Below are 16,973 nucleotides of genomic sequence, written 5' to 3' on the forward strand. Positions count from 1 at the left end.
AACCCTGGAGCCCACAAGACCGCTGGGTTTCTTGTTATATGAGGTAATGCATTTCCTTATTGTTTCAGCCAGTTTGGATCGAAGCTTTGGTTAGTTGCAAAGCATCCAATACAGAGGAGAAGCAGGAAAATTTTCTGATTGAATCCATGTTGGTTTTATGTATTTTTCAAAATGGAAAGCATCTATGGCCTGACCATCAATATTTTCAACCCATTCAGCCTCTCTCTTGGGTTTCCAGGAATGCAAGCTCCCAGTGGAAACTTGTGGCACAACAGAGTAGAAATTGGAGGAGGAAATGGCAACTCACTCCAGTATTCCTGCCTGGGAAATCCCATGGATAGAGGAGCCTGGTGGGCTACAGTCCATGAAGTCGCAAAGGAGTCAGAGATGACTGAGGGACTGAATAGCAGAATAGCAAACTCCTCCTGGCTTGTCATTCTAGAGACGCATATGCTGAATGAATGAATAATGGCACAGGTGCAGAGAATTAAAGTTATCTTCCAAAGTATTTATAATTACCCTAAATTCATTTTTATTTTTATCTCTTCTCTTTTTGAAAGCTACCATGGCTCATTAATAAATTACTATTGCTTAGAAGTCCCTGTCCACATCTTGCACTTACATGATTGTACCTGCCACATCGCAAGTTTATATGTCTCTTCCCAATGTCCCTAATTATACAGCATGAGAATTCACATGTGATACTTGTTGAGTAGTACAAAGCAAAATATATCTACCTTCTTATCATACCACTTCAAACCATGGATCCATGTGATATATGTTTCCACCTATTCAGAGGTATTTGCCCAGCTTCCAGGTAAGTTCCCTCACACAGGAAAAGACCACATGTTCAGTTAATCTCAAAGAGGTCACTTGCTCGTGGTAAAGTCCATTTGCCTTTAGTGGGTAGGGGCAGTCACCATGTTGGCAAGCGCAGTGGGGGTGTGTATTTCAGGATGAGGTCAGAGTGTCCCTTACTTACTTGTTTTCCTTAGTGAATAAAATGTAAAGAACACATTCGCATCACTGACATTTCTTACTGCACTTGTGTTCATTTGGATATAATAGGTATTCAAAGAGGAAAGGAAGAATAGACAGGTAGTGCCCCTGTTCCAGTCGGTAATTAGGTGACAAGTCACCTTCCTGAGCCCCAGTTACCTCTTTCACAAGAGGGTGGGGTTTCATTCCACAGTAGTTCTCAGCCCTAACTCTACATTAGAATCACCTGAGGATGTTAAAAAAAAAACAGACTGTTGGATCCCACCAGCAAAATTTCTGATTTAGTTGGTCTGAGTGTAGGTCAGGAATGTAACACTTCTCCAGTAAATCATATGTGCAGCCATGATTGAGAAGTAGGAGACCAGATATTTTCAGGTTTCTTCCTAACTTGAGCTATTCTCATATATGATTGTCCTGGAATTTCTTAGTACTGTTCAGTCAGACACTCTTTTCTCAGGCATGGAGAATGCTGCCTAAGAGCCTCACATCCTACCTACTTGGCCTTCTCTTAGAGCTATTTTCAGCCTAACAAAACTTGGTAGCAGCCATAGAGAAAGGGATATAGTTACCCTGTAGGCACCTAAATAGGTGTAGGGATATAATACACTGTAGGCATCACCAACTCAATGGACATAAGTCTGAGTAAGTTCCAGGAGTTGGTGATGAGAGGGAAGCCTGGCGTGCTGCACTCCATGAGGCCACAGAGTTGGACATGACTGAGCGGCTGAACTCAACTGAGGCACCAGAAGGAGAAGAGAAGGATATATGGAAGATGTTTCTGAAGCCATTTAAATTATCATTCTAGCTCATGAATAGGGACATGTTTTTGGAGAAGGCAACGGCACCCCACTCCAGTACTCTTGCCTGGAAAATCTCATGGGTGGAGGAGCCTGGTGGGCTGCAGTCCATGGGGTCACTAAGAGTCGGACATGACTGAGTGACTTCACTTTCACTTTTCACTTTCATGCATTGGAGAAGGAAATGGCAACCCACTTCAGTGTTCTTGCCTGGAGAATCCCAGGGACGGGGGAGCCTGGTGGGCTGGTGTCTATGGGGTCGCACAGAGTCGGACACGACTGAAGCGACTTAGCAGAAGCAGCAGCAGCTCATGAATAGGGACATGTTTTGCTCTCTGTACCCAGAGTTCCTCTTTCCCATCGCTTTGGTCCAGCATCCACAAAGGGCATGGGATCAGTTTCAGGTGAGACCAAATCAGACTGCATAGCCAGGTGATGATAAATCTATGTTTACTCCAAATGCAAACCACTCAAAATACACATTCAACTGACCACTGGGCTGTAGTAAAGTGTACTTTTATTGGAAAAAAGTGAACTTTTGGTTATGACATTAATTACACAGACAACATACAAACCCCAGTAAAAAAATATATTAACAAAGCAACTTCAATGCACCTTACTACTTTAAAATCACAGAGGGATAACACCAAAAAGAGCAACCTTTCACTGCACCCAGGCCAAATTCCAACTGCCAGTATCTGGATCTCAGTGCCTATGTGTGTGTTCAGTCGCTCAGTAGTGTCCAACTCTTTGTGACCCCATGGACTGCAGCCTGCCAGGCTCCTCTGTTCATGGGGATTCTCCAGGCAAGAATACTGGAATGGGTTACCACGTCCTCCTCCAGGGGTTCCTCCCAACCCAGGGATTGAACCCAGGTCTCCCACATTGCAGGCAAATTCTTTACTGTCTGAGCCATCAGAGAAGCCTATGAGCTTTTTCCAAAACAGAAGAATGCCCATACTTAACCTGAAAGGCGTAGACTGAACATTCTTCTTAGTGAAGCATTCTCAGAAATTTCCATATGAATACCCCAGTTTCCTGGCTTTTCAGGTCTGATCAAACCTGGGCATGGATTTTGCATAGTCCCCCAGAGTTCTCCACAAGTTTAGGCTTCAGTGGCCACCATGTACCTGGCTCCATTACACGGGTACCATATTGTTTCTTCCCTTCCTTGTAGCACTTATTTTACTCTAATGGTGTGACCTGCACTTGATAAACACAATTTTTGTTCACAAGTCCTATCTCAGGCTCTGCTTCTGGGAGAATCCAACCTAACACAACACTGTCATCAGCTCTCAAGGTGTTCATCGAAAACTGGGCAGTATATCTGTTTTGGGGGTAGTGTGAAGAGACAGCTGAAAAATAAAGAATAAATAAGGAAACCAACTAGTAGGGAAAATGAGTCAAGTAAATGTGAATGGGAGATATGAGGATGGTGGGGGAGGCAGAACACAGCACAGAGGGTCCCCAACTTGCAAATTTTTTTACTTTACAATGGTGCACAAGCAATATGCACTCAGTAGAAATCATACTTCAAATTTTGAACTTTGACCTTTTCCTGGGTTTGCTTGCTTGTATACTCAGTCGTGTCTGACTCTTTGCAACCCCCTGTGGACTGTAGCCCACCAGCCGCCTCTGTCCATGGGATTTCCCAGCAAGAATACTGGAGTGGGCTGTCATTTCCTCCTCCAGGGCATCTCCCTGACCCAGGGATTGAACCTGTGTCTCCTGTATTGCAGGAATATTCTTTACTGCTTGAGCCACTGGGGAAGCCAGGGGCTAGCAATACATGGTACATACTTTCTTATGGTGCTGGACAGGGCAGGGGGCAGCAGTCCCCGTCAACCAAGTGATCACAAGGATAAACATCCAATACAATTGCAACCATTCTGACACAGACAATGATTCTGGTTTTCTTTTTCCCCCTTTCATTATAGAATTCAGTAAACTACATAAGATATTCAACACTTCATTAAAAAATGCTGTAGGCTAATGTAAGCACTTGTTCTGAGCATTTTAAAGTAGATGAGGCTAATCGATGATGTTTGACAGGTTAAACGAATTAAATGCATTTTCAACTTAAGATGTTTTCAACTCTCAGTGTGTGTATCTGGGCACAACCCCATTGTAAGTCAAAATACACGCTCAGGTAGGTTATATTTAAAATCTAAATTTGAGCAAAGATTTAAAAGTAGAAAAATACATTTAGGCTAGTTTCAAGTTGTCCTTTCAAATAAACAAAATTTAAAATTTTGAACCTACAATGACTTCAATATAGTTGTTTTCCCTTGTTTTAAAGATGCAGAAAAGAAACAGCAATTTTCACTCTGTGTTGCTGCCATCCTAGTTTATGACACATGGCCCCTGCTGGCCCCTATTTGATATACAGAGCATTGGAGAGTTTGGTTCAGTTCTCAGTTCTTGCCTGAGACTGCTATTCATACTAATTTACCTTCAGTTCTAAGGATGACAAGACTGGTGTCTGTTAGCGTGGAAACTGGCTATGGACAACACTTCCGCTGTCCAGGGCCACCCTGTGGAGGTAGACTTTGTAATTGCTTTCATACTTGCTTTCAGCACAGGTGACCCTTGCCTTGTCATCAAAGAGAAATATTCCTCTTCAGGGAAGGAAATGACTCCAGTTTGCCTTGGGCAATCTTTATTTATTGGTTCGGCCAAAAAGTTCATTTGAGGTTTTCTGTAACATCTTACAGAAAAGCCCAAATGAACTTTTTGGCCAACCCAAAAAATGGGAGCAAAGCTTGATTTTAATCCAACATAGAGGGATCTGATAAGTAGTTCTAGGGTAAAGGTGATACAGGCAATCTAATTTTATTAAGAATGTTTGGTAGTTCGCAATTTAAAGGCAGTGTCTGTTAAAAGAGATTATAGTAGATACCAATCAACTGATTTATAGGATCATCTTGAGAATGTTAAATTCTCACTGTTTATGAAAAAGCCTGTATGAGGGCTGATGAGTGGATAGAAAGACAGAAGTGACCCCTTGCTCTTGACTCAGCAGCAGCTTCCCTGGCCTGAGGGCCTTGCTGATTTCACCATGATTCTGGGCTCATAGAACATGGTTGGGGCAAGATCATAAAACGTCTTATAAACTCTATCATATAGTTTGTGTTTTGTTCTGAAGATAACAAGAAAGAAGCAGAGGAAGCATGATGGGTATGGCAGCAAGAAGGCAGTGCTGACACATTTGTTCTCTTTGGGAAGAGATGTATATGTGGTAGGAGACAGCAATCACTGATGTGCTATGATATGGAAGGTGATGAGATAAATACTTAATACATCCATATGGCTTTCACACCTTTTTACATGATGTCAGACAGGTCATATTTCAAGTTATTATCTAGAATTATGTGCTACCTATATTCAGAATGATCTGTGGCAGTGTATAAGTTAAAATCAAGTGCCAATTATCTAACTAAAGTTGTATATATGCATAGCATATGACCTAGGGATTCTACTTTTAGGTCTGTGCCCAATAGAAACGCACACATGTGAGCACCAAAGACATGTGCAAGAAAGGCTGCAACAATGTTCTTTGTAATAACCCTAAATTGGAAATAATCCAAATGTCCATCCATTAATGAAAACAGATTAAAATGTGGTATACAATCTAATAATGGGATACACACAAGGACACTACATAAAGCTGGAAATGAACAAAATTATTGCTATCCATCACAACATGGACAAATCTCACAAATATGCAGAAGAGAAAAAGGCAGACAGAAAAAGAGTACATAGTACAGAATCCATTATGTAAAGTTTCTTTAAAAATTATAAAACTAATTTATCCTGTTAGAAGTCTGAATAATAGTTCCATTTGGTGAGAAGAAGATGGTAGAGAAGGAGCTAGAGTTCAAAAGGGGGCAAGAAAGATATTGATAAAGTATTACTTCTTGATGTGGGTGGTAACTGAATGGGAAGATTCACTTTGTGAAAAGTCATGGAGCTCTACTCACATTGATTTGTTTATCTTTCTGTTACATACCTTAATAACATTTATATAAATAAAGATCCAAAGAACCTCAAGTTCATAGGAAATTAGTTACAAATATGTAATCAGTTACATCCCTTTTTCCCACTAGGAAAAAATGCAATATTAAATAATATAGGTGAAAAAAAAAACTGAACTGGAAACAGAAATTATGTGTCAGAGACCAAGAAAAAAAAAATCCTAAAATTTATCAAGTACTTTCCCACTAGGAAAAAATGCAATATTAAATAATATAGGTGAAAAAAAAACTGAACTGGAAACAGAAATTATGTGTCAGAGACCAAGAAAAAAAAATCCTAAAATTTATCAAGTACTTAAGTCTTTGCCAAACAACATAACAGGAAGTTTATGTATATTTTCATTTTAAATTAATTAACACAATAATCTTAAAAGGCAGCTGTTATTGTTATACTCCTCTGGCAAATTATGAAACTGAAACTCAGCAAGGTTAAATAACCTTACTGAGATTTAGTAAGGATAAATAATTTTCTCATGTTCTCACAGCTAGAATGGGGCAGGGTAGCACTTGACCTCAGACCTGAATGACTTTTAACACCTTATATACATCGTTTCGATAGTGCAGTGGTTATCACGTTCGCCTCACACATCAGTGGGTCAACCTGAGCAAGTAATCATCCCCTCTACTGCTGCTGCTGCTAAGTCGCTTCAGTTGTGTCTGACTCTGTGCGGCCCCATAGATGGCAGCCCACCAGGCTCCCCCGTCCCTGGGATTCTCCAGGCAAGAACACTGGAGTGGGTTGCCATGTTCTTCTCCAATGTATGAAAGTGAAAAGTGAAAGTGAAGTCTCTCAGTCATGTCCGACTCTTAGCGACCCCATGGACTGCAGCCTACCAGGCCCCTATGTCCATGGAATTTTTCCAGGCAAGAGTACTGGAGTGGGGTGCCATTGCCTTCTCTGCATCGCCTCTAAGCCCTAGTCTATTCCTCTATGAAATGGGAGAATACTCCCAAATTTGCTTGGAGTAGAAAAGAACTAGTGGTTGTGTTCACTGTTGATATTAGAAAGGGCATGCTAAGTCAACTGCAGGGAAAATCTTTTCCAGAGCTGACTTCAGCAAAAAATTATCACCTCAGTGACAAGATTCTCAATTCAGCACTGGTCATCAATGTGCCTGATCAGAAAAAGGAGCAAAGACAAAGCTTTGTTAATGAATACGCCTTCTGGAACTTACTCTTGTGCTGACCACAGTTTGCAGAGCAGGGGTCTGGGAAACTGTTTTATACCAACTTTTCCTCCACCCATGGTGATTTTTCTACTCTCATGATCAGTAAAGGTTATGAAGCAAACTCTATATTCCAAAAGATTTAGATAAGCTTCTCAGAGAGACTATTTTTATCTTGACTCTTAAGTCATGTTGTTTTTGCTGTTCAGTTGCTCAGTCATGTCTGACTCTTTGAGACCCATGGACTGCAGCATACCAGGCTTCCCTGTCCTTCATCATCTCCTGGAGCTCACTCAAACTCGTGTCCATTGAGTCAGTGATGCCACTGAATCACCTTGTCCTCTGCTGTCCCCTTCTCCTCCTGCCTTCAGTTTTTCCCAGCATCAGAGTCTTTTCTAATGGGTCAGCTCTTCAAATCAGATGCATGACAGGAGGAGGGAAGTTTCCAATTTGCATTTAAAACTTAAAAGGTAGGACGATTCAGGAAAGATCTGAAAAGTAGATTCTGCCAAAACTTTTTTCTAGAAAAGTACCTAAGCACGTCTACCTGAGTACTTGGTTAAGAAGACAGTTTTGCAAAATTTCCAATATAGGTGATGTGAGGCTGCTGCTGCTGCTGCTAAGTTGCTTCAGGCATGTCCGGCTCTGTGCGACCCCATAGACGGCAGCCCACCAGGCCCCTCTGTCCCTGGGATTCTCCAGGCAAGAGTACTGGAGTGCGTTGCCATTGCTTTCTCCAATGTGAGGCTAATATTACCTAATGTAATGTTTCAGAACTTCAGGAGTTAAGGGACTAGGAATAATATGAGGTATAACAGCACATTGGAAAGGGTTCCAAAGACAAAATTTGACAAAAGTTGCCCATTTCTCGATTTTATAACTATCTCCTGCCAATCCAGGAAACCCTGCCCAGCAACAGCATGAGGGAAACTTGCCAAAAGCCAACTCAGTGGAGAACTACCTAGAGGTACATGGGAATCTCTTGCATTGAAAACTAAAAATGAGTTTGAGTATGTGCAGAGCGGCAATGCCCAGTATTAAACAACACAGTAAAATGCAAGAGAGTGGACAACATGTAGAGGACAATTGCTTCTCACGAGTGACACTGGCAGTTCTCAAGAAACATGATCAAAGTTGCTTAAGATTTCAGCAAGTCTGAGGGGCAGTCCTTCTGGAATGATCAACAGTAGGGTATATGTAGGTACAAGTGTAGGGGGGAGAGGAAGCTCTTGAGAAGGAAAAAATGATTTTTTCTCGTTTTTGCTTGGAAATGACCACAGGGCAAGAACAAAAATGAAAGACTGATTGCCTCTCCTGCAAGCTCTACTCAGCTTAGCTAGTGGTTTGTCACGAGTAGAAAGCACAGCATTTGGGTTGGCAGACAGCCATAAAGGATATGAACGGATGAACACCAGCCTTCAGGAATCATTTCACTCTGCCTATGAGATGGGGTGACATGTACTTGGGCTTTGCTATAATAATTACTATGTCAGGGAGAGGTGAAATGTTTTAGTAATATCTGTCTTTATTAAATCCTTTAAGGAATAAATCATGCTGCATCTCTTACTTTTGTGACCTATGATATTTCATAATTAAACAAGTTCTCATCAAAGGTGTAATCAATCACCAACCCCTACCCCCCTAGGCAAGAACAGTACACCTGAATGTACTTGATCATGGATAAGTGTGGGCCTTCCATGTTAATGCTCAAGAAGATGACTTCTTGCTCCACTACGGTCTGGGGCTCCTGCCAGTTCCAGAGTGAGCAGAACTCTGCCAAGAATGATTTGGACTAGGTTAGGATGAGTGGAAGTTGGGCAGGTCCAAAGGAACCAAGAGGCCAAAATCAGCTAAATCAAACTAAGCGTTAAATGTAGCCATATTTTTCTGGGTAAACAAACATTCAGATTGAATGACAGTTATCCTCTTTCCACATCCCAACATGTTACTAATAATTAATGAAGCAATATTAAAATGAGCATAAGCTACTTCTCTATGGAAAACTTTTCTCATCCGGAGTTGCCTTCTAATGGAGAAATGCTCTTGCTAAAATACAACTGTTTACCTTTGGAAAGAAAGTATTCTTTAAAATAGTATTACCTAGCTATGAAAAATAAAATGAATTATACTCATCATTTACAAATTTCGGCCACTTCTTTTTGGGGTAAAGACACACCTTTAAAATAGAAATTGTTTCTAGAAAACATTCATTTAATTTATATCCTCTCATTCACATGCAAACATAATCAAAACTCTTTCAAAACTGTTTAAGAAGTATAGGTAATGAATCCCAATGTAAGATTTCTGCTCATGTGCACTGAACACATAGATTTGCAACATATAAACAACATGAATTTCCTGCCCCTGCCTTGCTTTCAGTTGTATAAAGAATTCATAAAGGGAAATGTCAACCCAATGGAACTTTAATGTTCTCAAATTTAATCTTCTATTAAGCAGAATTACAAAAGAAAAAATACAGCAAAAAGATACAGTATAAGTACACTTAAATCCACTCACTACATTATAGATTGTAAAAAATTTAGATATATTATCTATTTGACTTTGCACAGTAGAGTCAAGGACATCAGGCAACTGACCTGATAATTCAATAAACTATTTAGAAGTTTTCTAGCTAAATGAAAGCTTTGGGTAAGCTGCATGCTGGAGCTATTTAGCATCACAAATACACTTAGCAGAAAACCATCAAAGCATAGCTGTCACTTTGGTGCTTCTAGAGAAAGAGCTATCACGTTGATAAGTTTTAGTTTAAAAGGGAAGTCTTTTATGAGAGATTATAAATATCGATTTCACAAACTGACTCAGAGCAGTTTATGAGTTTGTGTACATAATATCAACTCTTTCATTTATATCACTGAGTTAAATTTCAATGGAGATACAAACACAGGATTTTTCAGGCAAATCATGAATGACTCTTAAGGACAATTTGGAGTTCTTATTTCTTCCTGAAGAGCTCAAGTTTTTTTGAGAATTCGAATGGCAAATCACAGCTTAAGAGACCAGAGTTCTAATATATATTTTATTCTTTCTATAGAGCTAGCCACCCACTCATCCAGAGAGAAAATAAAGCATCCAATGAATATAATTTGACAATTCACTGGATGGTGTACCAGGGGCTAGAATGAGTTACAAAAGCAGAAAGGCAGCCTTGCCCTCAGAAAGACCCCATGTTCTAAAACGAAACAAAGGAGGAAAGTGACTAAATACATGCAGGTATACTAACATTTACACAGCTTGCACATAATATACATATATGTGTATGTATACATGTGTATAATAAGTACATATAATACTCACACATAAGAAAGTTCAATATTTTTACTAATTATATGTTAGGCTCAATCTGTCATATACTGAATCTTCTTTATGCACAGGTACTGAAGATATGAACTTTTCTCACTGCTATAATTTGGTTATATTTTTTAAGCTCTTTCTTATGGGTGAATACATGAGAGAGTTATTACTTTGGTTCCAAAAATAGGACAATAAATTGAGACCTAAAAACCAATTGGAAAGAAGACCAATAACCTAAGGCCAGTAGTAAAATTGAACTTTACAAAACAGCCTCAGTGGGTGTACCTGTACTAGATCATATTTCCAGCTTAGAGAAATTGTGAGCTCTTCTATAGAAGAACGGCCATAAATAATAGAAGCTAGGGAATATTTCTTAAATAATGAAAATTCCTGACAATTTATTTTCAGATGAATTAAGAAAATGTGGATAACTTCAACAAATGTCAACAAATAACACACACACATGCACACACACACACAAAGGGGGGTCTGCAATACATAAGAGCAAAAATACAATGAAATCCACAGACAACTTTCCACAAATACAATTTTAAGTAAAAGTATGCTTTAGAAAAGAAAGGCCTCTAGTGACAATTTCCTTTAAGTTTAGTATTTTTTACAGTAGCATTTTTCCTTGCCATTCATAGACTTACAAGTGAGAGGGAGGGCTTATTATTTACTATCTTGATCAATTATGTTAAAATATCAAGTATGGATTAGGGTGCAGTTTTTCAAGTTTAAACCACATATATTGTAGATACCTAAAACCTCTTTGCATCAGAATACATGGCATGTTAAATTTGATTTCTGATAACTAAATCTCAGGATTCACTTCTGAGCATCAAAACCAATGTCTTTGGAATGCTACTTATTTCCTTCCCGAGTGCAAAAGCTAGAAATAGCTCCTGCGGACAAAGCCATCTTTGCTTAGTTTTCACATATGGAATTTATCTAAATTATTTTTGAACATGGGATTAATTTTTAGTGTGTTCTACTTAAGTGTACAAGTTTTAAACATCAGTTAAGTGTTTAGAACAAGTTTCCTTTAAGTCCTAACAGGCATACAAGTACTTTATCTTATCCATACTCCCAAATTTAATAGACAGTTTCTGACACATTTGCATATACACAGTGAGAATACAGTTTTGGGATCTGTGCTCAAATGAAGTCCTTTTACTCCCTGGATAATTTTCTAGTTCATAAAAGTAGCATATTAAAACTAGTGTTTACCACTAGTTTTATAAAAGCTTCAGTTTCTTTTATGGCTTTGAGGAGACAAAAGAATTATCACACATTATTTATAATTACAAATGCCTAGCAGTTATTTCCTTCTTTAAATGCCTGGAATATCCCCTGGGAGGGTTAACTAGTCTTCAGACAGAGGATTAATTTCAAAGTCCTCTTTCTGATCAGCATCAACCTGGGTCATATCTTTCTTCATAAGGAGGATATTTCTCTCCTCAAACTCCCCCTACTTGGGTTGTTTCCCTCCTGTTTTCATTAATCATATCCCACCCTTCCCTTCCCCAAAGTGTTGTACTTGTGAAGTTTTTTTTTTTTCTTTTTTTGGACAAAATTTGTGTGGATTTTGCAATCCTCTGAATTGTTTTTTCCCCAATATTCTTTATATTTGCTTTGAGGGAAGAAACCAGGATCATTATTTTACTCCACGTAACTTTAAAAAAACAAGACTAGCCTAATACTTTGCCCTGTCTTAGAACACAAACATTTTTTGCCATTATAATAATTTTTCATTTTCAGCAAGTTATATATCTTTTATAAAAACTTACAAAAACAGTTAGAGATGGCAGTCTTGAAATGACAAATGATATCTAAATAGAAGTAGTACTAGATATGTTATTTATATTAGTCAACTAGACATTGGATTTCCCTTACATTAAACAATCTCTATAGAAAGTCTGATCAAAATGGTGATTAGAGGGAAGAAACAAATAGACTTAGTAATAGAAGCCTGTGTAGCTATTCTGCTAAAAGTTTCAGTCTTAGAGGATCTGCAGACCCATGTTTAAGGCACACTTCACTTAAGAATAAAGAACTTATTAACAACTGTCATCTTGTACTTCACCTACTCAATTAATTAAAATGTATGTATCAGTCCATGTATAATAACAGTATGCGATCATGGGGAAAATTTGAGTTCTCTATCATAATTCTTAATTAAATCTTAGTTTCTGTTATATGTTATTTCAAAGCTAAATGAAATATTCTAATCAACTTTGCTTAAGATGGCAATTTTATTTGATATCTACATGACAGTGTATGCCTTAGGTTCCATTTAGGAAAACAGCTTTGATTTAGGGGGAAAAGGTAGAAAAATAGCTCAGAAGAGACAGAAAGAGCTGTGAAAACACCGACAAGATTAGGAACAAAGAAAATTAGGATGAAGAGTTAGGTAAAGGAAAAACAGAACACCAGTTTTGAAGTATGCAGATGAGACCGCTCATTGTATCTATAGCCATAAAGTAATTGACATTCTCCCAATATTATTGCATACACATACACACAAACCTTTTATAATACGATTAATCAAATAGCATTTCAAGATAATTTAAAAACCAACTGGATTTCATTTTTGTAAACATCATTATAGCTAATATTACCAAGTTGTTCTTGGCACTGCCTAGGAGTGGGCAGAGCTTCTATTACTAATTCTATTATATTAATTTCTACCCTCTTATCCACTCTTCTGAACTTCTAATAACTTTTTATGAGCTACTTATAACAAGATAATGACTTCAATTTCAACAGGAAATAATAAGGGAGATACTTTTTCAGCTCTGTATTTGCTTCATGTACTTTACCTGATTCTTGAGATCCAATTTGGGACACGGGCGACCTCCATTGTATGGTTTTTCTTTCAGCCATTTCGATCGAATTCTCACTCCAATCCCACAAGATGAACTGCAAGACCCCCAACTTGACCAGTCGCTTAATTTGCAATCAAATGGGCAAGGAATGACACATTCTTCTTGAATATAGCCTGGAAAATATTTAAAAGAAGTGAAGAAAGTCTGATCAAAATGTACTGATCAAATTTACTTTGTTTCCATTATTAGAGATCAGATTGCCAAAAAATATTGCTTCAGGGGTTTCAATAAACAAAAGATTTCCAAGAGAGATACATATGACTACTTCTCCATTCCAAATTTGTGCCATCTGCTTACTTCATAGGCAAATCTGGGATTGAGGAAGGAAGAAGGGAAAAGTGCAAAGTCTCGCTTTCTGATAAGAAGAAATGAAGCAGCTCAGGGTTAATGATGGTACTATCTCCCCATGCACTGGATCTACATTTCCTCTTCTGGGAACAGAAAGCATAATATAGTCAGTCTCAGCGCCTTCGGTCTGCAAAGATTTCACAAAGAAAGATCTTGATTCTCACTGCTGTGTGGTGTGACTTGAAGGTAGGAGGAGGACAAAGACTGAACCACAGATTAGGAAGGGCAGGATACTACTGAAAGAAAAAAAGAGGAATAGTGAAAGGCTATACATGAGATGCTGGACTGGAATCAAGAGGTGAGGGTTGAGGTATAGTTGTAGATGTTCTAGCTTTACTAGCTCTTATTCCTGTCCTCAGCCCACTTCTTGCTACAATCTTTCTCTGATTAACCATCACCTCTACAGATCATTACCAAATATGTATTCCCAATTTCCATCTCTCCAATAAATTCTACGCCACCTACTGATCTACTCTAATCAGATGCCCTATTACCCTAAAATTTAACATGTCTAAAGCTGAGGTCACCAGTTTTCTCCTAGAAGATTCTAATTTTCTTATATTCCTTACCTTAATTAACTGCAACATATCTGATTTCTGTATACTGGTGTATGAAGTCACTCAGTCGTGTTCAACTCTGGGATCCCATGGACTGTAGCCCACCAGGCTCCTCAGACCATGGAATCTTCCAGGCAAGAGTACTGGAGTGGGTTGCCATTTCCTTCTCCAGGGGATCTTCCCGACCTAGGGATTGAACCCAGGTTTCCCACATGGCAGGCAGACGCTTTACCGTCTGAGCCACCAGGGAAGCCCATACTGTATATACAGGTGTATATACCTGTATAATCTCTTTCCTTTGAATTTGGGCAAGACCTGTGATTAGATTATGGTATGTGGCAAAAGGGAAAGGAATGCACAGATATTACTAGTATGCCAAATTTTGAATTAATCCAAAGGAAGATTATTCTGAGGGGTCCTGAGTTAATCGGGTGAAAATCTTTAAAAGAGTGGGCCTTTTGTCTGTGTGTGTGTGTAGAACAAAATTCTCCACTGGTCTTAAAGAAGCAAATAGCTGTGCTATAAAATGCCTACAGGTGGCCACAGGGCAGGGGACCACAGGCAGCTGCTAGGGCCTGGGGACAGCCCCTGGCTCTCAGCAAGCAAGGAAACAGGGGCCTCAGCTCTGCGGGTTATAATACATGAAGATGATTCTGCCAACAATTCCAAGGGAGCTTGGAAGAGGAGGTTCCCTCAATCACACCTCTGCAGAGCCTTAAATCTTAACTCACAACTTGATTACAGTCTGGTGAGACTCTTCAGCAAAGAATTTAGAGAGGCCATGGCTGTACTCCAGACCCATGGAAACTGTGAGATAATACATGTTTTGAAGAGCTATGTCTATGTTAATTTGTTATGCAGCAATTGAAAGCTAACAGATTATCTAAAATAAAAAATATTTCAGTTACCTTAGACCAGGCTCCATCATTTTACACATATATTAACTAGTTCTTATGTTGAAGCATCACAACAATGTCCCCTACTCTATAATTCTTCTGGTTCATCCCTGGTTCAACTCTTTCTGGCCCAGAATACTGAAATATTCTCTCCACGAGTCTCCTTTTCTCCAAATCATTCTCTTTGGTATTGGTCAGTCACTCTGAGGAAAAAGTTACTTTTCTAAAATACATAATAATTTACACTAGTCCTTTTATAACCTTTGCTGATTCTCTATTGTCTTGAAAATAAAGTGACAACCACTTTGCAAAAACTATAAGATTCTTCATAAGTGGCTCTAAACAAAGATTTTCAACTTTGGCCACAAAATATGTTCCCACTGGCCAGGTTATACTATGGACTAATTCAACCGAATCTCAGAGGATGGGACCTAGGCAGTGGTAGTTTTCAAAGATCCCCAGAGAATTCTAATGTGTAACCTAGTCTCAGAACAACCTCCTTGACTTGTTTTCCTCCTGCCCTTCCCTCTCCTATATCTTGAAATCTTTCCACATAGACTACTTCATCTTCTCCAGTAATATTTATGCCTTTCCTCATGAAAACACTGCTCTTCCTCTAAGCAGTTTAGCTTTCATTACTTCCCTAGTGGCTCAGATGCTATAGTCCATGGGGTCGCAAGGAATCAGAAACAACTCACTCACACACACACACACACACACACACACACACACACACTTGAACTACTCTCTTGTAGTATGGTTGACCATCTGGCCCCATCACTCCTCTGCCATGCCCAGTCTGGCAAAACTTCAGATCTAAATTGGTCCAACTACATTCCTACTCTGTGCTTAATAATGGAAACCAAGCGGAGATTAAGGCAGTGCTAATGCCACACACTGCTTGGTGATTCTTCTGAGTTTTCTTCTCGCTCCCATTCCACATGACAGATTTACCAAACCTTCTCTCCTGTCTTCAAACTTTTAAGATCTGTTCTTTTTCAGAAGAAATAGGAATGAATATGAACTGTTTTAATTTCCTATGACTGTATTTGTATGAACTTCCATATTTTTCTTCTATCTTCATATCACAATGGAAAAGATACTCATTTTCTTATATAAGCCATCTTTTCACCACTTCTCTCTACACTCTCTCACTCTCTAATTTTAGAGTTACATTTCTCTTACATTAATACTACTAATTAATACTAGAATGATTGTGCATTCCCCAAATAACACTCACTGATAAGAAAGAGCACATTTTAAATACCTAAGTCATCAAGAAGGATCCCTCCGAGGTTGAAAACAAATTCTATTTGGGATTGTTAACATTCTCTATTGTTTATCATAGTTATAATTGTACAGTCATTTACTAAGGAGTTTTGATTTTTAATCTAGTACTAGGCATGTAAAAAATGCTAACTACAGGATTAACTAGAGACCACAGGCATTACTTGGTTTTACAGAGAAACTGAGTCACAAAATAATTCCATTTGCTACTGAATGAGAAAAGCAGGCTAGTAATTAAGTGAAACTAACTTTCTTGGTGTAAATGCTTCAAATATGAAATTTCAGGAGACGTCATATAAATAAATTGTTATTACTTGTGTCTACTTAGATTCTATTTCAAAGCAGATTTTGAATTAGATGCTCTTTTGAATCAAGGAGACTTAAAATAAATATCATCTATATTTGCATATTGAAGGACTTTTAACTACAGGGCCTCTTAGCGATATGTTTTTTTTTTCTCCCCGTGATAAGACATGAACCCAGAGGATCTCTATGAAAGTCAAGGTCATAAATTCAATGAGTAAAATATAATTCTGAAATTCAACAGATCTGAGCAACAGTGACATTTATTTTTCAGGAAAGTTATTTGCATGCTCGAGTATACTCAAAAGGAAAGATCATACTGAGAACCATTAATAACTGCATAGTTTTACACCTATCTTATAATTGAAAGGATTAGTTTTATCTAC

General features: G+C 38.5%; 1 protein-coding gene across 1 annotated transcript in view; it reads right to left on the reverse strand.

Annotated features, from left to right (window-relative positions):
- The window catches only part of THSD7B (thrombospondin type 1 domain containing 7B), a 972,933-nt gene that overhangs the window by 218,021 nt on the left and 737,939 nt on the right, over positions 1–16,973 (reverse strand). Inside the window, exon 14 of the mRNA XM_061135120.1 lies at positions 13,131–13,309. Coding sequence (XP_060991103.1) covers positions 13,131–13,309 — 179 coding nt within the window. The remainder of the gene's footprint in view (positions 1–13,130; positions 13,310–16,973) is intronic.

Source organism: Dama dama, chromosome 33 (genome assembly GCF_033118175.1).
Source record: "Dama dama isolate Ldn47 chromosome 33, ASM3311817v1, whole genome shotgun sequence".
Lineage (NCBI taxonomy): Eukaryota > Metazoa > Chordata > Mammalia > Artiodactyla > Cervidae > Dama > Dama dama.